At 38.9% G+C, this 21,803-nt stretch overlaps 1 protein-coding gene across 1 annotated transcript in view; it reads left to right on the top strand.

Moving 5' to 3' along the window:
* The window catches only part of Epg5 (ectopic P-granules autophagy protein 5), a 1,526,775-nt gene that overhangs the window by 1,152,882 nt on the left and 352,090 nt on the right, over positions 1-21,803 (top strand). The window contains exon 36 of the mRNA XM_090380318.1: positions 5,090-5,264. Within this exon, the coding sequence (XP_090236444.1) occupies positions 5,090-5,264 (175 nt within the window). The remainder of the gene's footprint in view (positions 1-5,089; positions 5,265-21,803) is intronic.

Genomic DNA, 21,803 nt, shown 5'->3' with positions numbered 1-21,803 from the left:
CCCGGGTGCCTTTCTTGTGTTTATCTTCAACAGTTTCTCCTCCACTTTACTCCCAGTTATTTCAAGATTCTGTAGCTTACTGCTAGAGTTGAATACACCTCTGGCATTCCCCTTGCTGAATAACTCCTCATGTGTGAATGTCGATGCAAAATATTCATTTAGTTTGTTAGCTACCTGAGCAGGATCATCAACAGTTGACCCATCAATATCAAGTGGACCAATCTGATTCATCCCCTTCCTTCCTTCTAGAGTTTACATAAGTAAAGAACTCTTTGCTGTTTTTCTTTGCATCCCTTGCCAAGGATTTCTCGTAATCTGCCTTCGCCTGCCTAACCTCCGGCGCCTCCGTAGCCAGGTGGGAAGGAGCAGCAGTGCGTAGCACACGCTTCTTGATTAGACCGGGGTTCGAGCCCGTCACCACCAAATACGGAGGATGCGGAAAGGTTAAGGAATGACCACCGCATATCCTGGAGCAATATGGCCTTAGTTGCTAATGCTCCTAAAAACCAAACAACAACAACAACAGCCTAACCTCCTTTGTAACTTGGTTGCATATCAACTTGTATCTATCATAGGCTTCTGTGTCATGTGTTAATTTGTAAGTATCCCATGCATTTTTCTTCTCTGCCATATGCCTCATTAGTTCATCTGACATCCATTTTGGCCTAAACCTTGAACAATATTTCTTAGTTGGTATGTAAAGCCTAGTAGCTTCCAAGATAAGTTCTTTGAATGCTTCCCATTTTGAATTTGCTGTTGGTAACATCATCAGTTGGTCCCACTGTATAGAATTTAAATACTGTCTCAGTCCATCGTAGTCGCCTTTACGGAAGCAATAACCCTTCCCTTTACCCCTAATGGTAGTTACCTCTTTCAGTAAATCCCACTTCAGCACACTGTGATCACTGCCACCTAGTGGTTCATTTATCTGCAGATTCTTAATGCATGAAGAATCACTGCTGATAATCAAATCAAGAGTATTACTGCCTCTAGTTGCCTCCCGAACATGCTGATGTAGAAAACAATCATCCAATAAATCCACAAAAGCCCTGCTAGTGTGTGTGAGTGACCAGCCCCCAAATTCCAGTCAATATCTGGGAAATTAAAATCTCCCATTATAAGACTCTCTGATTTACTGGCCCACTCTATTTCCCTGTACAGTTCCTTATTATACTCATCAGAGTCATTAAGCCTATAGCACACTCCTACTCTCAATTTTGATCTCCCAATGCTTATGTCACACCAAACTGACTCAACACTGCACTGTCCAGCGATGTCGACTGGCTTCACTTCCTTGGTTTTTATGTGTTTCTTAACTAATAGCATAACCCCTCCCCCCCTTCCTATCCTGTCTATCCTTTCTGTAGACGTTTTACTCCCCAAATTGCAGTTCTGCATCCCTTATATCTGTGTGACACCACGTCTCTGATATCCCAACAATATCTGCCTTTGATGTTTTGAGCAATACCTCAAATTCATCAAATTTATTTATTAAACTCCTAGCATTGGTGTACACGCAAGTATACCTGCACCTGTTTCTATTCTTAGCTACCCTAACACAACCCATGTGTTTACTTGTACCGCAATGGCTCCCAGCAGTCTCTGAAATACCATGCATCTTGTTTTTCAGGCTTCTGCTCATTCTAATAGAAGCAGTGCAAGAATCTCTTTCACCTCTGCCAGTGGCTACTGTCAATCTATTGGTCTTTGTCTCCCCCCAAGCTAGCAGTTTTCCGACCCACCTAACACTGCCTCGATAGCATCAGCAAATATTCTTGCACCCTTTCTATTTAAGTGTATCCCATCCCTGTAGAAGCAATCTCTCCTGTTAACAAGTACAGTCCAGGCTGAAAAAAATTCTACCCCTTGAGCCTTGCACAATCTTTCCAGGGCCAAATTGATCGACAAGGCTCTCATCAGATACTCCCTCCTATCGTGTCTGGGCAGAATTGCAGACACTTTCAAATTTAACCCTAATTCTCGGCTTTTGTTCAACAGTGACCTGTACTTGTTAAGTAATTCTGCCGGTCTCCTACTCTTAATATTATTAGTGCCAACGTGTACAACTATATCACCTTTTGTGCCCTTAAAAGATGATATTCGCTCTACAACGTCATCAACCTTTGCCCCTGGCAGACATACCCTGGTCCTGTTCCACCTATCTTTTTTACAAAGCACATTCCCCGTTTCCCTGACAATAGAGTCACCAACAACTACTAGTTCCTTCAGGACCAGCGCATTCTGCCTTGGGGGTTGTCTCTGTGTCACACGACGCCCAAGTGCAAGCTCTGGCATTGATGTGGGCAGCTGAGAGCTTGATGGGCCCCTCAATTTAGTTTCTTCGAGGGCATCCACCCTGTCCTTCAAGCTCTCATATAGGCCCACAAGAACGCCGAGTTGTTGCCTGATATCGATACACTCCTTGCATCGCGCACACACAAAGACATCCCCCTTGGCAGTATCATGTCTAGTGCAAGAGTCATTTCTTCTAAGCACTGGTCTATGGTTAAACCACGCACGAAATTATACCGCAAAACTGTCCTTATCTCATTTCGTGATCACGATGCCATCGCAAGCACTTTACACTCTCACTACTAATGAATAACTGAGCCCATCGACTTGGCGCGGCGGCTACTATGCACGTATGAACATGTCTCAACATGCAGCAACAAGCAGCTTCCTGTGATTCATTGTTGCGTCATATTGCAAAACTTTCCTAGTACTCTTTGTATTATATAAAGGTCTGATCTGGTTTTTTTTTCTCTTCATTGCATTTATAGATGTGAAGAATTCATTAGCTTCACCCCCCCCCCTCTTTGTTCTGTTTGCCAGCGATTTTTCATAATCTGCCTTGGCCAGCCTAACCTTTTCTGTGTTATTATTACTGATCAAATTGTAGCTGTTATAGGCTTCAGTACTTTTTATTGCTCTGTAACTTTTCTATGCTTTCTTTTTCTGCTCAAATAATCTGACAACTTCCTTATTCATCCAACTTGGAATCCTCCTTGTGGAGTATATTTTTAATGGTATATAAGCATTGAAAGCTTCTGTGATTTATGTTTTAAAGGTATACCATAATTCAATTGTATTCACTCTCTGTGAGATATCTACCCAATTAAGAGAGGCCATTTAGCATCGCAGTCCATCATAATTTCCTTTCCTGAAATTTGAACGCATTCCTTTGCCTTTAACTACTGCCACCTCTCTCTTCATCATCCACCGTAGTACTCTGTGATCACTTCCTGCTACTGGTTCTTGTTCATGTCTTGTTATGTCCTCTGCTTCATGGGTGATAATGAAGTCTAGAGTATTCTTTTTCCTAGTACTTTACCTTACATGTTGATACAAATAGCAATCATCTAGTTGATTTAAAAATTTTGTCCCCCATGTTGAGTTTCCTTCCCATTTGTTTCAATCAATTACGGGCAAATTAAAATCACCCATAATAAGACATTCACGCTTACTTGCCCATTCCATTTACATGTAGTGGTGCTAATCAATCTTCACAATCATCTGGCCTGTAGATTACTACCACTCTCATTATACCTTTGCTTTCAACCTCACACCATTACAGATTGTATACTAGCATGCGAAACATCTGAATCCGGGAAAGCTTTTGTTAAACTATCATGTCTGTATTTACTTGTGTCGGCATTCAATGCCTCTTTGTGAATTGGGGATACATTTGCACATTTAAGTTGAATCTTAATAATCTCTGATTGCATACCCTAAAATCCCAAAAAAATTATCTTTCCCTTGCATTTTACAGATTGTTTTTATCTCATAGAACCTAAGTTATTGCAGTTTTAAAGTGCACAAGAACTTTGTGTTCATCCTCTATATTGCATTATTTGTAAATACATTAAATCCATATCTCTCTTAAGCATGGCTAATGAAAGCACGAGTACTGACTTGTTTTGTGACTTGTCAAGTCTTATGACATGAGTATTTCAGTTTAGTTTTTTATATAAAAATACTTCCTTTTTTCTTCATCATGAATGAAAAACAAGGAAGTATTTTTATATATTTTAAATAATGTTAATAATATAGAGGTTGTCTGTTTATTTAACATTTCATCATAATTAGCTTTGTAGTGTAACCACTTATAAAGTAACAGTTAAATGCCAAAATAACGTTGATGCATTTGAACATAGGACATATGGTATCCTCTAAGATTTGTATATATGGAGCAAAGCTTCATAATTAAAAGCTGAATAAAGCAAAATTAACACAACTCTTGAACCAATACAAATTTCTTATGACACTAAACTTGGTTTCATTTTCTGTTCACTTAAAGTGAACAGTAAATGAAACTAAAGGAAATTTATTAATTCAACATTAAACTGAAAAGTTTAATGTTGAATTAATATTTCCTTTTAAATAAAGAATAAGAAAGAAAGTAGTGGCCATTAAAATGTTAATATTTATAAATACCTAATGGAGAGACATTTAACATTTGGATTACCTCTTTGCTATGTGGATTGAAGAAAAGATGTACTTTCTTATGCAGAAAGAAATGTCTTATCCTTCGTACTGATCTGAAATTGAAAATACAGTGTTTTCTTTCTTATTGTTTATTCTTTGCCCTTCTTTGCAGACTTATATTTGCTCAAAATAAGAGATTAAAAGTTGGATTCACCCTCTAAGACAAATTCAGAAGAAGTTGACCTTATCTTGGTGGGTGAACCCAAGCCTTAAGGTGTTTTATGGTTAAAGGTTTAATATGTTATTCTAACAATTGGTTAACCCTGCGATGGTTAACAAATCTATATTCAGCCAACACTGTTTTATATATTTATTTATCCATGGTTCTAGTTGATTATCGTATTAGGAATTCACCTCAAAATAGGTGATATCTTTTTAGTGATATCTTATTATTTTTATTAATTATTTATCTTTTAATTCTTTCTTGCATGAAAGTTTAAATCATGCAGACTTAAAGATGATTTACTTTGAACATAAGCTTAACTAATTAATTAGTAATTAATTAATGCAATTATTGCAGCAACTAGAAGCTCCTTTCCTGTAATTAGGCAATATCACTGTTGTTTAAATTATTTTAATTATTGATTTTATTTCCATTTTTCAGTTGCAAGATACACTGGCATACTTGGCCAAATATTTTCAGGAAAAACGTTATTACTGTGAACAAGTGGGTGGACTGTATTTTAAATACAGCAATTATGTGGAACCTCTAAGTATATTCTTAGGAATGATGTGTCACTTGTTAGTCGAGATTTATTCCCTTGATGAAAGACAAGAAGGTGAGCATTAGATAATACTTAGTTGTATTCACATCTCTTTTTCAGCAATTAACTTTATATACAGTTGAAGCTCTATGTAACAACCCCCTAAGGGAATGATAAAAACAGTCGTTATGTTGGAAGGACGTTATATCGATTGTTCATAAAATCAGCAAAAAAAAACAAGTCTCAAACATTTAATGTAATTCTGCTAATAGAATATAGTATAATCTTGTGTATAATATGTACTATAGTATTAAACATGAAAACTATGACTTAAATTTAGTTTATTGTAGAGTGCAGTAAGGTTACAATTAAATTTCACTACATAGGCTTCATACCTATCAAGACCTACCAAGAGAACTGTTTCAGATTTTAAAAAACTTTAAAATCATCTGTCAAAACATGCTGTTTCAGTAGTAGAGCGTGTTTTAAAAGAGAATTATGAAGGTGCACAATTGCAGTTATTTCACTTTCACAGTTAAGCTGCACTTGAAAAAAAAAATTCGACGTACAGGTTCTATAATCCTTGATGAGCATCTTTCGCTGAAACACCTTGTTCAACCACAGTAGGTTCCTCATCTTCATCATACAAATTTCAGAAGATTCCATTACGTCTGCAACAAGTTCCTCTTCATTTGTGCTTTTCCTGTAACATTCAATGTCTTTATCCATTTTTTGCCTAATCTTTGAAGCTTAAGTTTTACTGTAAGTTTAGGTGATGACTCTCATGTTCAAATATTTCTTCTCTATTATCAGACTATTCTTTGCAATTAATAGAGGAAGAAGCGTGCAAAACATTGCATCATTCAAGGTAGTAAATCCAGCATGTCTGAATCAGTTGAAGTTCAGGAAAAAGTGATCCCATGCTGAAACTCATAAATACATTGCCTGCAGGATGTCGATTTCATATTGAATTTTGCTTTCAAGACAGAGAACAATTTTTTTAATAACATTCTTCACCTTGATGAAGTGGCCAAAGAACTGACGTTATATTTCGTGGTAGATGCTCAACAGTGATTGCACGGGGGTCGTTTACTTGACAATAAAGAGTGCAGTTATCCACAAACAGCAAAATTTTTCTATTCTTCTTTCCCACTCATCCTGTGATCTTCTATGAAGTTTCTTCATAGATTTGTCATGTCATCAGTGTCTTTTGGTTTGCTTGATACATAGTTGGTAATGTCTTCAAACTTTTAAAGCATCGAGGCTTCTGGGCTTTCCCAAGTATTAAATGAGGAAGCTTCTCTGTTCCAGACATGGTGCTGCTTGCAGAACAGTAACCCGTTGTTTGGCCATCTTTTCTGCCACTGTATTTCTCGCCTTTAAATGTGTTTTATGCGATAGCGATTTAGAAAAAGAGTCCAGTTTCATACAAACTGAAGATGTCATTGTGGTCATATGTCAGCAAATCATTTTTTAAGCAGTTTTCCTTCCATTCTTTGTAGCATCAGAGTCCATGGCTGCACTTTTGCCACACTTTTTTTTTTTTTTTGAAAGACATGCCATAATGAGCCAAATTTCTGGAACTATCCATCTTAACTTTTAAATTCTTCACTATCCATTTGATCTGACCCAAAATGATTCAGCCTTAGCTTTTAAGAGGGTAATCTCTGTCGAAACATTTTTGCTTGCATCATCATTACCCATTCCAAAGGTGCCTTTTCAAGAACCGGATTCTTTTCCTTTCATGTTTGAATCCTATCTGGTTCAGCAGATTTCTTTAAATGTTCAATCTTTTTTCCAGTCTTTCAGAATAGTGAACAGAGTAGTTCACTATTCAGAATAGTGAATCGAGGTTGTACAAAATGCAATTCCAATAGTGCCAGATGCAAAATTCTTGCGTAAGTTGTGGCCATCAAGTATGCAATCAAATAGGCAAGAGGAGGTGAGCCTGACTATGATGCATATCTAACCCATATTTATCTACTCAAGGGGGAAGATCCACCTATTTGTACATTTTGTCAGTCTACACACGGTGAGGCATATTCTAATAAATTGCAATCATTATAATAATTATCGAAACACAATTTTCACTTCGCTTTCACATCTGCAACCTTTGACATTACCGCATCTGATTGTAGACGATGCAAATCTAGCTGAGTTCTTTGATTTCTTAAAGCATACAGGATTATTTTACAGATTTTAACTGGTAATTGCACTACGGAATAGTATCAGATACAATATGGGCTTAGCAGCCCTTGTGCCACTAAACAACATATCAACCAACCAACAAAATTCTTGGGACTTGTATTTGATAAAATGTCATTTCTCAAACACATCTGTCAACTCGGCGATTTATCCCAAACACCCCTAAAATGTTATAGATACCAGAAATTTGGCCACTCCCAGACAGCATGCCGTGGAGATGCAACATGTCCAAACTGTGGGTGAAAAACTCACACAAATAGAATGCAAGATGCCAACACCACAGTGTCCTAATTGTAGGAGCAATCATCCAGCCTACCCTAAAAATTGTGAACTCTGGAAGTTAGGGGGGAAAAATACAAAAGTATAAAATTGAAAATAAAGTCTCTTAGCAAGAAGCAAGAAAACAGGTTTAGTATGCCAAAACACATTTATGTTTCAGCCATCCACAGTCACCATTCAGTGGCATATCAGACAGAAGAGTCCATTTCTCCAGACACATCAATCTCAGACTGTTGGATCAGTGCTCTTGCTCTTGGTCCAGCACCCATCTAAACTGAACTTAGTAGATCAAAGCAATAAAACACCACTTCTCAATTCCATCCGAGAATCTTCTGCATTGTCAAGTAGTAGAAAAATTGCAAAATGAAGTAATCATACCTAACAATCATGGATATAGATGACACCAACAGTCAAAAAGAATAGCTTGAAATTCATACATATGATGATATGGATGATAGCCATGACTCAGAATGCTCCACATTTCTCAGAAAAGAAAAATCAAAACTTGACCATTAAATACAATCCACTCATAAAAAACCATACAGACAGATTCATCTTGCACATACAAAACCAAATTATGGAACGCACCATCCGATGAAATTGTAGAGGCTTTAAGCCTTCCCTTCAATTAAAAATTATACTATCTTCAAACAAGACAGATTGGACACTAATAGTGCTCATGGAGGGGTAGTCATACTGTTGTAGTCAAGAGTACCCTCCAGACTCATTCCATTTCAATCCTAAGAAGCTGTTCCCACATGTATAGTATTGGTATTGTTACTTTGGTCTCAATTTGTTTTCCACCTAATTGTTCTTGGCGCCTCTGTAGCCAGGTGGGAAGGAACAGCAGTGCGTAGCACACGCTTCTTGATTAGACCGGGGTTCGAGCCTGTCACCACCAAATACGGAGGATGCGGAGAGGTCAGGGAATTACCACCGCATATCCCCGGAGCAATATGGCCTTAGTTGCTAATGCTCCTAAAAACCAAATAACAAACAAACCTAATTGTCCTTATACTATTTAGGAAATCAAAGATCTTGTTTTGCAATTAGCATTTACAACTTGTTTACTAGGTGACTTTAATGCATCCACCATTATGGGGCTCTACCTCAGACGTGTGAAAAACTTATTGGTATTTTGATCAGACAGAATTTAACATTATTCAACACTGGCTCTCCTACCTATGCCCATATCCCTACTGGATCAACCTCTGCAATAGACCTTTCCATTTTTTCCCCAACCCTCTATCCAAGTATTATTAGGGTAACTCTTAATGATCCTCACAACAGTGACCATTACCTGATAATATATAAAATTCAAACATCCTATTCTTTAGCAACAGATAATCCAGTAAGATGGAAATTTTCAAAGGCCGACTAGATAAAATACAGCAGGCACGTCTCATTGGACATCCACATCATCCAGTCCTCTTTCATCAACTATGTTATTGAACATGGTGAATATAGTGGTCCCAGTCAGTTTTTAAATTCTGTACAGTGGAACCAACTGATGGTGTTACCAACAGCAAATTCTAAATGGGAAGCATTCAAGGAATGAATTGTGGAAGCTACTAGGCTTTTCATACCAATTAAGAAATACTGTTCAAGGTTGAGGCCTAAATGGGTCAGATTGAACTAATTAAACTCATATCAGAGAAGCAAAATGCATGGGATACGCATAAATTATCAGGTGACACAGAAGCCTATGGCAGATATAAGCTAACAACAGAGACTCACATCTGGTGAATATGGGCTTGGCACACCCAGGGTCCTGAGCTGGATATAATCATTCTTCTTTTTCTTGGTGATTCTCTCTCTAGGTAATTCAGAAATTTTTTTTTTTTTTTTTTGGCTGGTGCAGCATAAGCCTCAGGCTTCCTTACACCATATGGCTAATAATAATAATAATAATAATAGTCTGTAATCAAGTGACAAAGGAGATTAGGCAAGCAAAGACAGATTACGTGAAATCTCTGAGAAAGGATGCTAAGGAAAACAGCAAGGACTTCTTTACTTATTTAAACTCTAGAAGGAAGGGGATGAATCAGATTAGTCCACTTGATATAGATGGTTCGACTGTTGATGATCCTGCTCAGAAAGTGACAAACTGAATGAGTATTTTGCATCTACATTCACGCATGAGTCATTCTTTAGGGAAGTGAAGGACAGAAGCTTATTAAACTCTAACAGGGAGCTTAATGATTTTGTAATAACTGAGAGCAAAGTGTAGGAGAAATTGTTGAAGTAAAACAGAGGAAAGGCACCTAGGGTGGATGGGATTTATACAGTTACAGTAAAATCTCGTTAATACAAACTCATTTTATACAAAGTACTTCTTTATATCATTTCCCTGCAAAAGCACAGGCTTTTCTATGTAAATAAATTAGTTAATATGTATTATAAAGTTCTTTTTCACCCAGTGAGAAATAGATATTGTCATTTTGTATGTTTAATACTAATCTTGGCAGAGCTGTCGGATTATTGCTCCTGTTATTGGCTCTGGCCACCCAGCTCAATACTACTTCCTGAAGGATGGCCATTTTTATCTGAGCTGAGGTCTTTTTTGGAACTTGTGTCTTTAAATTAATTTAAGATTTGTATATATGGCACTGACTTGTTAGAAATTAGTTTTGCATGAACAAAAGCAGTTTGTGGTAGCTACGTCTCAAATGCACTGGGAAAAACATCTTTCAGAAGGATGAGTTTTTAAATTAACAAAAGAATAAAAAGTTTTTCTAAGTTGTTTACATGCACTACCTGTGTGTTATCAGACACTCAGCCTAAAACACTGATGAATCCAATATCTCTCTATTACAGAAGATTTAGGAGAAGTCCGGTTGGCCTGCCTCCCCAAAATCCACTCATGCACACCTTCTCGATGGTAAGCCCTGTTACGTCACTTAGGTGGCAACGAACGTGTAGTGGTTCTCTTCAAGACGCCTGGTCAGCGTGAAGAGGAAAAGACCAAACCCTCCAGCAATGAGAGCACAACAATACAAATGGCCCTCAGTCCCCAGCAGCTTTCACTCTCCCTCTTAAGGCAGCGAGAGGATCAGAGTGGAAGCAGAGGGTGCTAAGAATCTCTGGGTACGACCAGGCTGCCATGCACGGAAATTGAACTTGGCCTGTTATAACGTACGATCACATTAGAAAATGTGAATTGGAATATCATCGGTTTGCTGAAACAAGAAGAAGAAATGAATCACTTATAAGTTTATCAAGTGGAAATCTCCTGTACACCAGTGAAAGGAGTGAAGGTGGAGTTGGGTTTCTGGTCCATAAAAATTTTAAAAACAACATTTTGGAATTCAAAAGTACATCACCAAGGGTGTCAAGACTAATATTCAAGATTTCTAAGAGGTACAAGCTAAAGATTATAATGATTTATGCACCAACATCGAGCCATGATGATGAAGAGGTTGAAGAAATGTACACTGAAATTAAGAGTCTTCTAGATGAGCAGAAAACCCACTACACTATTATTCTGGGGGACTTCAATGCTAAGGTTGGAAAAAGGCAAAACAGCGCAGAAAGAGGAACTATAGGAAATTTCGGTAACATCAGTCATAATATATCTTCTGTCAGTAATGAACACTTTTTTCAAGAAAAGGGTGAACAGAAAGTGGACATGGAAGAGTCCAAATGAATTAACAACTAATGAAATCAACTTCATCATCACTAACAGAAGATATATTATGACTGATGTTACCGTCCTGAATAAGGTAAATGTTGGAAGTGATCACAGAATGGTAAGATGTACACTTGATATAGATGTAGGAAAGGAAAGGAAAAAACTGACTCCAGTAAATAATACAAAGGTCTTTGAGATAATAGAAGAGGAGAAAAAGCAGTATGTACTGGAACTTAAGAACACGTATGAGCTTCTGCAGACTGTTGAGGACCAAGATATCGACGAGGAATATTACAACTTTTTGAAAGTGATAAAGCCCAAGAAACCTATAGGGAAACAGAAATCCAAAGAAGAAAAAATTAGTCAAGAAACACTTGTCATGATGAACCAAAGACGACAAATGAAGAGCAAGAAAAACACTGACAGGGAGAAAATTGAGTATACTGAGTTATGCAAAGCCATTAGAAAGAGACTCAGAGAGGACATAAGAAGATTAGCATTAGTAGAGGCATTTGATGCAAGAAAGCAAGCTTATGCAGCATCAGCCAAAAAAAAAAAAAAAAAAACCCACTTCCACTTCACCCCTCCGTTCGTTCAAAATACCTGTCCAGCTGAGCCTTAAACTTATTTAGGCTATCAACCTCCACCACAAGGGATGGCAGTCTGTTCCACCAACCAACCACCCGCTGGCTAAAGGCAAATTTCCGCACGTCTATCCTACATCTGTCTTTCCTCAATTTGAATTTATGCCCTCTCAGGTGATTTTTCTGAGCTAGAGGAAGAATCCCATCAGCATTGAGCATGCTTAAACCATTCAAGGCTTTATACACCTCTATCAGATCACCTCGTTGGTGCCTAGTCTCCAGACACTGTAATTTGCAAAACTTAAGCCTTTCTTCGTAAGAGCACCCCTTTGTTCCATTCACTAATCTTGTTGCCCTTCTCTGTACTCGTTCCAGCAGCTCTACATCCTTCTTGAAATGAGGCCTCCAGACCTGTAAACAGTACTCTAGGTGTGGCCTGACCATTGCCTTATATAATGGAATAATCACCTCCTTATCCCTGCTGGAAAAATTCCTGTATATCATTGACAATACTCCATGAGCTACTCTTGCAGCCCATCTGCACTGCTCAGAGAACTTCATATCTGCCTGCACAATCACCCCCAAGTCCCTTTCATTCTCTACCACTGTCAGTGTAGTACCACAGAGTTGATACGTTGCTCTGGGGTTGCTTTTTCCCATGTGTAGTACTTTACATTTGTCAATGTTAAACTTCATTTGCCACCTCTCAGCCCATCTGCTCAACCTTTCCAGATCCTGTTGCAGCAGCCTAGTTTCAGTAGTGTCCTTGACAACCCTGCCAACCTTTGTATCATCTGCAAACTTGGACATTAAGCTTGATATACCATCATCAATATCATTTATAAATACAGAAAACAATAATGGACCCAACACTGAGCCCTGAGAGACTCCACTAATAACATTAGTCCACGATGAGCAGTGTCCATTGATTACCACTCTCTGTCTTCTCCCCCTCAACCACCCCTTTATCCATAGCAGCAATTTGCCTCCAATGTCACACTGCTCCAATTTGTGTAGCAGTCTTCCATGTGCAACAGTATCAAAAGCCTTTCTAAGATCCAAGTATATAATATCAAAGTTATTCCCTGCATCCAGTTCTTTTGTGACTTCATCATAGTATCCAATCAAGTTGGTCAGGCAAGACTTCCCCTTAACAAAACCATGCTGTGTCTGAGCTATAACTGAAGTCTTGTCTAAATGATCCTGCAGTGCTTCTTTAACCAGTGCCTCCATTAATTTTCCTGGAACAGAAGTTAAGCTCACAGGTCTATAATTACTTGTGTCAGCGTTTGATCCTCCTTTGTGAATTGGGGTCACATTTGCACATTTCCAGTCTATGGGTACCTCCCCTGAGTCCAAGGAAGCTCTCATAATTATGGCTAAGGGTTTGCTTACTTCCTTTGCTGCCTCCTTTAATATAACTGGATAGATCCCATCCACCCCGGGTGCCTTTCTTGTGTTTATCTTCAACAGTTTCTCCTCCACTTTACTCCCAGTTATTTCAAGATTCTGTAGCTTACTGCTAGAGTTGAATACACCTCTGGCATTCCCCTTGCTGAATAACTCCTCATGTGTGAATGTCGATGCAAAATATTCATTTAGTTTGTTAGCTACGTGAGCAGGATCATCAACAGTTGACCCATCAATATCAAGTGGACCAATCTGATTCATCCCCTTCCTTCCTTCTAGAGTTTACATAAGTAAAGAACTCTTTGCTGTTTTTCTTTGCATCCCTTGCCAAGGATTTCTCGTAATCTGCCTTCGCCTGCCTAACCTCCTTTGTAACTTGGTTGCATATCAACTTGTATCTATCATAGGCTTCTGTGTCATGTGTTAATTTGTAAGTATCCCATGCATTTTTCTTCTCTGCCATATGCCTCATTAGTTCATCTGACATCCATTTTGGCCTAAACCTTGAACAATATTTCTTAGTTGGTATGTAAAGCCTAGTAGCTTCCAAGATAAGTTCTTTGAATGCTTCCCATTTTGAATTTGCTGTTGGTAACATCATCAGTTGGTCCCACTGTATAGAATTTAAATACTGTCTCAGTCCATCGTAGTCGCCTTTACGGAAGCAATAACCCTTCCCTTTACCCCTAATGGTAGTTACCTCTTTCAGTAAATCCCACTTCAGCACACTGTGATCACTGCCACCTAGTGGTTCATTTATCTGCAGATTCTTAATGCATGAAGAATCACTGCTGATAATCAAATCAAGAGTACTACTCCCTCTAGTTGCCTCCCGAACATGCTGATGTAGAAAACAATCATCCAATAAATCCACAAAAGCCCTGCTAGTGTGTGAGTAACCAGCCCCCAAATTCCAGTCAATATCTGGGAAATTAAAATCTCCCATTATAAGACTCTCTGATTTACTGGCCCACTCTATTTCCCTGTACAGTTCCTTATTATACTCATCAGAGTCATTAGGCCTATAGCACACTCCTACTCTCAATTTTGATCTCCCAATGCTTATGTCACACCAAACTGACTCAACACTGCACTGTCCAGCGATGTCGACTGGCTTCACTTCCTTGGTTTTTATGTGTTTCTTAACTAATAGCATAACCCCTTCCCCCTTCCTATCCTGTCTATCCTTTCTGTAGACGTTTTACTCCCCAAATTGCAGTTCTGCATCCCTTATATCTGTGTGACACCACGTCTCTGATATCCCAACAATATCTGCCTTTGATGTTTTGAGCAATACCTCAAATTCATCAAATTTATTTACTAAACTCCTAGCATTGGTGTACACGCAAGTATACCTGCACCTGTTTCTATTCTTAGCTAGCAGTTTTCCGACCCACCTAACACTGCCTCGATAGCATCAGCAAATATTCTTGCACCCTTTCTATTTAAGTGTATCCCATCCCTGTAGAAGCAATCTCTCCTGTTAACAAGTACAGTCCAGGCTGAAAAAAATTTTACCCCTTGAGCCTTGCACAATCTTTCCAGGGCCAAATTGATCGACAAGGCTCTCATCAGATACTCCCTCCTATCGTGTCTGGGCAGAATTGCAGACACTTTCAAATTCAACCCTAATTCTCGGCTTTTGTTCAACAGTGACCTGTACTTGTTAAGTAATTCTGCCGGTCTCCTACTATTAATATCGTTAGTGCCAACGTGTACAACTATATCACCTTTTGTGCCCTTAAAAGATGATATTCGCTCTACAACGTCATCAACCTTTGCCCCTGGCAGACATACCCTGGTCCTGTTCCACCTATCTTTTTTACAAAGCATGTTCCCCGTTTCCCTGACAATAGAGTCACCAACAACTACTAGTTCCTTCGGGACCAGCGCATTCTGCCTTGGGGGTTGTCTCTGTGTCACGCGATGCCCAAGTGCAAGCTCTGGCGTTGATGTGGGCAGCTGAGAGCTTGATGGGCCCCTAAATTTAGTTTCTTCGAGGGCATCCACCCTGTCCTTCAAGCTCTCATATAGGCCCACAAGAACGCTGAGTTGTTGCCTGAAATCGATGCACTCCTTGCATTGCGCACACACAAAGACATCCCCCTTGGCAGTATCATGTCCCGTATCCGATTGCTCTGCAAACATCAAGCAAAAAGTGCAGACATAACACAAAAACTGGCAAGGCTCTTCACAAAGTGCATTAGAAAAGGTGCGATGCCTAAGCAGTGGAATAATGCAATCATAGTTTTGCTGCATAAGAAAGGAGATAAATCAGAAATTGGAAATTATAGACCAATTAGCTTGTTATCCCATATCTACAAGTTGTTCACAAGGGTCATTACTAACAGATTAGAAAGAATACTTGATGAGAATCAACCGAAAGAGCAAGCTGGCTTTAGGACAGGATTCTCAACTATGGATCACCTTCACGTAATATCACAGCTAATGGAGAAAGCAAATGAATATAAAACACCATTATGCCTGGCATTTGTGGATTATGAAAAGGCATTTGACTCCATACAGCATAAGGCAATGTTTCGGGCACTGGAAAGACAAGGCATAGATACTCCATATATTATGATATTCAAGAAAATATATGAGAGTGCTACATCCTTTATTAGACTAGACAAAGACAGTAGCAAATTTAAAATCGAGAAAGGAGTTCGACAAGGAGACACAATATCTCCGAAGCTGTTTACTGCTGCCCTTGAGGAAGCTTTCAGAAGATTAGACTGGTCGCAGAAAGGAGTCAGTGTGAACGGAGAGTACCTAAACCATTTACGATTTGCAGATGACATTGTGGTCATAAGCCACGATCCCAAAGAATTAGAGGAAAATCTTAATCAGTTATGCACAGTTAGTAAGGATTTTGGACTAAAGATGAATATGGCTAAAACAAAAGTAATGATGAACAAGTATGCCACGGAAAGGGAAATAATGATTGAAGGAGCAGTAATTGAAAAGGTGGAGTCATATACTTATCTGGGACAAGTTATTAGCTGTAATGATGATAAATGGCTGGAAGTCAAGAGAAGAATAAATTTTGGATGGATAGCATTCAGGAAATATAGTCACATACTGAAGAGCAATATCCCAGTTTGTCTGAAACGTAAAATAATGAATCAATGTATACTCCCCACCATGACTTATGGAAGTGAAACTTGGGCACTTACCAAAAGAATGGAAGAGAAGCTAAGAACTACACAGCGAAGAATGGAACGAATTATATTGGGAATCAGACTGTTAGATAAGAAGAGAAACACATGGATTAGGCAGCAAACTCAAGTAAAGGACATTCTTATCAAAACTAAAGAACTAAAATGGTCTTGGGCAGGACACATAGCTCGAAGACATGATGACAGATGGACTAAGAAAATAACAGAATGGTACCCAAGAGGAGCTAGAAGAAAACCTGGAAGACAAAGGCGGAGATGGATAGATGAAATTCATGATTTTTTGAGTAGTAAATGGATGCCAGTGCTCAAAACAGAAGGAACTGGAAAGTTGCTGGAGAGGCCTTCATCCTGCAGTGGATTGAAAATGGCTGATGATGATGACTACCTCACTCTCCACAGGAATAAGGTCAGTTGCAATTGTTACCCCATTTCAAAGAGTCTTTACTACTGTATACAGCAATCTGTTTTTTGTATCATTTTATCTGAGCTGATGTATTTTTTGAAACTTGTCTTTAAATTAATTTAATATTTGTATACATTAAATCGTATCTAGCAGTGTAATGGCGACAAACGGTTTTTTAATTATTTTTTTTAATTTCTGAGCTTAATGGATGGAATTAAGCTTGGAAATTTAAAAAAAAAAAATTATACAATAGGCTGATAGAATGGAAAGAAGTAAAGCGGACATTGCAAAGGAATACAACATCCCTTTACCTACTTTATCTACAATACTGAAAAACTAAAAAAGACTTGAAGAAGTGCATGCTGGAGCAGCGATGAAAACCAGGAAATGAATTCTTTTTGCAAAAGACAAGGACCTTGAAACCAAACTTTTCTAGTGGTACCAACAAATGCATGCATTTAATTTGCTAATATCAGGTCCAATTTTGTAAGAAAAGGCAAATTATATAATTGGAATTAGAACATGGAATTGGTGACTTCAAATGCAGCAGTGTCTGGCTCCAAAGATTTAAAGATGAGAATAACTTCGTTTCGCAAAATGTTTGCTGTGAGTCAGGATAAGTCGACAAAGAAAACGCTACAGATTGGTTGTGTTCTGTATGGTCCATTCTTCAAAAATATGAGGCGAAGGATATTTTTAATCTTGACGAGACAGGTTTATTTTATAATTTGCTGCCAAAAAAAACATTTGCTGTTCAAGGAGAGTTTTGTCATGGTGGAAAATTTAGTAAACAAAGACTCACTGTTCTGTTATGCTGAAATTCAGATGGCAGTACAAAACTATGCCCACTTGTGATTGGTAAGTTTTCCAACCCAAGATGTTTTAAAACTGTTAACCAACTTCCCTATGATTATAAGGCCAATAGAAGTGCTTATAAGGCTAATAGAAGGCTTACAGTAAAAAGTTTTCAGTCTTGATTATCAAAAGTGGACAGAAGAAGGCTTTTGAAGGCTTTTCTATATCGTTGTACAGCACATTCTGCTGAGACACTTAACTTGACAAATATACTGCTGTTGTTTTTACCAACAATACCACCAATTTAATGCAACCATTGGATCAAGGCATTATTTATAACCTCAAGAGAGCATACAGAGCCTGCCTGATAAGAGCCTGGAAAAGAACCTGCCTGCTGATGCTATCGAGGAAGTGTTAGATGGGTCGGAAAACTGCTAGCTTGGGGGTATACAGGGACTAATAGATTAACAGTAGCCACTAGCAGAGGTGAAAGTGATTCTTGCACTACTTCTATTGGAATGAGCAGCAAGCAGCCTGGAAAACAAGATGCAAGGTATTTCAGAGACTGCTGAGAGTCATTGCAGTACAAGTAAACACATGGGTTGTGTTAGGGTAGCTAAGGATATGAACAGGTGCATGTATACTTGCGTATACACCAATGCTAGGAGTTTGGTAAATAAATTTGATGAATTTGAGGTATTGCTCAAAGCATCAAAGGCAGATATTGTTGGGATATCAGAGACATGGTGTCACACAGATATAAGGAATGCAGAACTGGAATTTGGGGAGTACAATGTGTACAGGAAAGGTAGGAAGGGCGGAGGGGTTATGCGATTAGGTAAGAAACACAAAACCCAAGGAAGTGAAACCAGTCGACATCGCTGGACCGTGCAGTGTCGAGTCAGTTTGGTGTGACATAAGCATTGGGAGATCAAAATTGAGAGTAGGAGTGTATTATAGGCCTAATGACTCTAATAAGTATAATATTAGAGGTACAGGGAAATAGAGTGGGCCAGTAAATCAGAGAGTCTTATAATGGGGGATTTTAATTTCCCAGATATTGACTGGAATTTGTGGGTTGGTCACTCACATACTAGGAAGGCTTTTGTGGATTTATTGGATGATTGTTTTCTACATCAGCATGTTCGGGAGGCAACTAGAGTGAGTAATACTCTTGATCTGATTACCAGTAGTGATTCTTCATGCATTAAGAATCTGCAGATAAAGGAACCACTAGGTGGCAGCGATCACAGTGTGCTGAAGTGGGATTTACTCAAAGAAGTAACTACCATCAGTGGTAAAGGGAAGGGTTCTTGCTTTCGTAAAGACGACTACGGTGGTCTGAGACAGTATTTATATTCTATATTGTGGGACCAACTGATGAGTTACCAACAGCAAATTCAAAATGGGAAGCATTCAAAGAATTTATCTTGTAAGCTACTAGGCTTTACATACCAACTAAGAAATATTGTTCAACGTTTAGGCCTAAATGAATGTCAGATGAACTAATGAGACATGTGGCAGAGAAGAAAAATGCATGAGATGATAGATATAAGCTGGTCTGTAACAAAGTCACAAAGGAGATTAGGCAGGCAAAGGCAGATTATGAGAAATCTTTGGCAAAGGATGCAAACAAAAACAGCAAAGAGTTCTTAAGGTTATTGTTGTTATTTGGTTTTTAGGATCATTAGCAACTAAGGCCATATTGCTCCGGGGATATGCGGTGGTCATTACCTGACCTTTCCGCATCCTCCATATTTGGTTGTGATGGGCTCGAACCCCAGTCTAATCAAGAAGCGTGTGCTACGCACTGCTGCTCCTGCTCACCTAGCTACGGAGGTGCCAAGTTCTTAAGGCCTTAAATTCATTGCTCAGTGGTCAGGAGCGAGAGTGCATAGCACGCGTTCCTTGAGTGGGCCGGGGTTCAATCCCGTGACTACTTGACGATTTATTGTAAACTCTACTGACTTGGTTGTCGTGTTGGAGTATAAACAGAAAAAATTTTAAATTTTCTTTACCTATGTAAACTCTAGAAGGAACGGGATGAATCAGATTGATCCACTGGATATTGACAGTTCAACTGTTGATAATTCTGCTCAGGTAGCTAATAAACTGAATGAGTATTTTGCATCTACATTCACACATAAGGAGTGTTATTGAGGGAGATTGGAATGCCAGAGGTGAATTAAATTCTGGCAGTGAGCTCGATGATTTAGTAATAACTTAGAGAAAACCCGAGGAGAAATTGTTGATGATAAACATAAGAAAGGCACATGGGGTGGATGGGATCTATCCAGTTATATTGAAGGAAGCAGCAACAGAAGTTAGCAAACCCTTAGCCGTAATTATGAGAGCTTCCTTGGACTCAGGAGAGGGCCCCATGAACTGGAGGTGTGCAAATGTATCACCAATTCAGAAATTGGGTTAAAAAAGTGGCACAAGTCACTATTGAACTGTTAGTTTAATTTGTGTTCTGGGGAAAATAATGGAATCACTGGTTAATAAAGCATTGCAGGATCATATAGACAAGTCTGCAGTAATAGTTACGACACAGCATATGTTTGTTAAAGGGAGGTCTTGTCTGACCAATTTGATTGGATACTATGAGGTGGGGGCGCCTCCGTAGCCAGGTGGGAAGGAGCAGCAGTGCGTAGCACATGCTTCTTGATTAGACCGGGGTTCGAGCCTGTCACCACCAAATACTGAGAATGCAGAAAGGTCAGGGAATGACCACCGCATATCCCAGAGCAATATGGCCTTATTTGCTAATGCTCCTAAAAACCAAATAACATAACTATGATGTGGTAAAAAGGAACTGAATGCCAAAAATAATTTTGATATCATATACTTAGATTTCAGGAAAGCTTTTGATACTGTTGCACGTGGAAGACTGCTGTACAAATTGGAGAGGTATAGCATTAACGGTAAGTTGCTACAATGGTTAAAGGAATGGTTGAGTGGGGCACGACAGAGTGGTAATTAAGGACACTGCTCTTCATGGACAAATGTTATTATTGAGTTCCCTAGTGTTCGGCGTTGGGCTCATTGTTGTTTTGTATATTTATCACTGATATTGATCAAGGTATATCAGGTTTAATAGTAGTAGTAGTAGTGGCATGTGATGCAAGAAAGCAAATGTATGAGCTTATGCAGCATCAGCCAAAAAAAAAAAAAAAAAAATCACACCATTCCCTCCAAATGCCTGTCCAGTTCCTCCTTAAATTTATTCAACCTATCAACTTCCACAACGACAGATGGAAGTTTGTTCCAGCAATTAACCACCCGCTGGCTAAAGGCAAATTTCCGCACATCTATTCTACATCTGTCTTTTCTTAATTTGAATTTATGCCCCCTTAGGTTCGTAACCTGAACAAGTGGAAGGATCCCATCAGAATTCAGCGTGCTCAAACCATTCAAGGCCTTATATACCTCAATGAGATCACCGCGCAGGTGCCTAGTCTCCAGCCACTGCAATTTGCAGAACTTAAGCCTCTCTTGGTAAGAGGATCCCTTCATTCCCCTCACCAATCTTGTTGCCCTTCTCTGTACACGCTCAAGTAAATCTACATCCTTCCTAAAATGAAGCCTCCAGACCTGTACGCAGTACTCAAGGCGTATCCTGACCATTGCCTTATACAGAGGGATAATCACCTCCTTTTCCCTGCTAGCAAAATTCCTATATATCATTGACAAAACCCCGTGACCTGCCCTGGCAGCCTGTCTGCATTGCTCAGAGAACTTCATATCTGCCTGCACAATTACTCCCAGGTCTTTTTCATTTTCTACCACCTTAAGTGTAGTACCACACAGTTGGTACGTTTCTCTGGGGTTACTTCTACCCATATGCAGTACTTTGCATTTGTCAAGGTTAAACTTCAGTTGCCACTTCTTAGCCCATCTGCCCAAATTATCTAGATCCTGTTGCAGTAGCACACTGCCATTACTGTCATTAACAACCCTGCCAACCTTTGTATCATCTGCAAACTTCGACATTAAGCCTGATATACCTTCATCAATATCATTGATAAATATACAAAACAACAGAGGACCTAACACCGAACCCTGTGGGACTCCACTAATAACATTAGTCCAAGAAGAGCAGCACCCATTGATTACCACCCTCTGTCT

Source organism: Mastigoproctus giganteus, chromosome 8 (genome assembly GCF_048544385.1).
Source record: "Mastigoproctus giganteus isolate SK-2022 chromosome 8, ASM4854438v1, whole genome shotgun sequence".
Lineage (NCBI taxonomy): Eukaryota > Metazoa > Arthropoda > Arachnida > Uropygi > Thelyphonidae > Mastigoproctus > Mastigoproctus giganteus.
The sequence above is the reverse complement of the archived record's forward strand: the minus strand, read 5'-3'. Positions and strand labels throughout refer to the sequence as shown.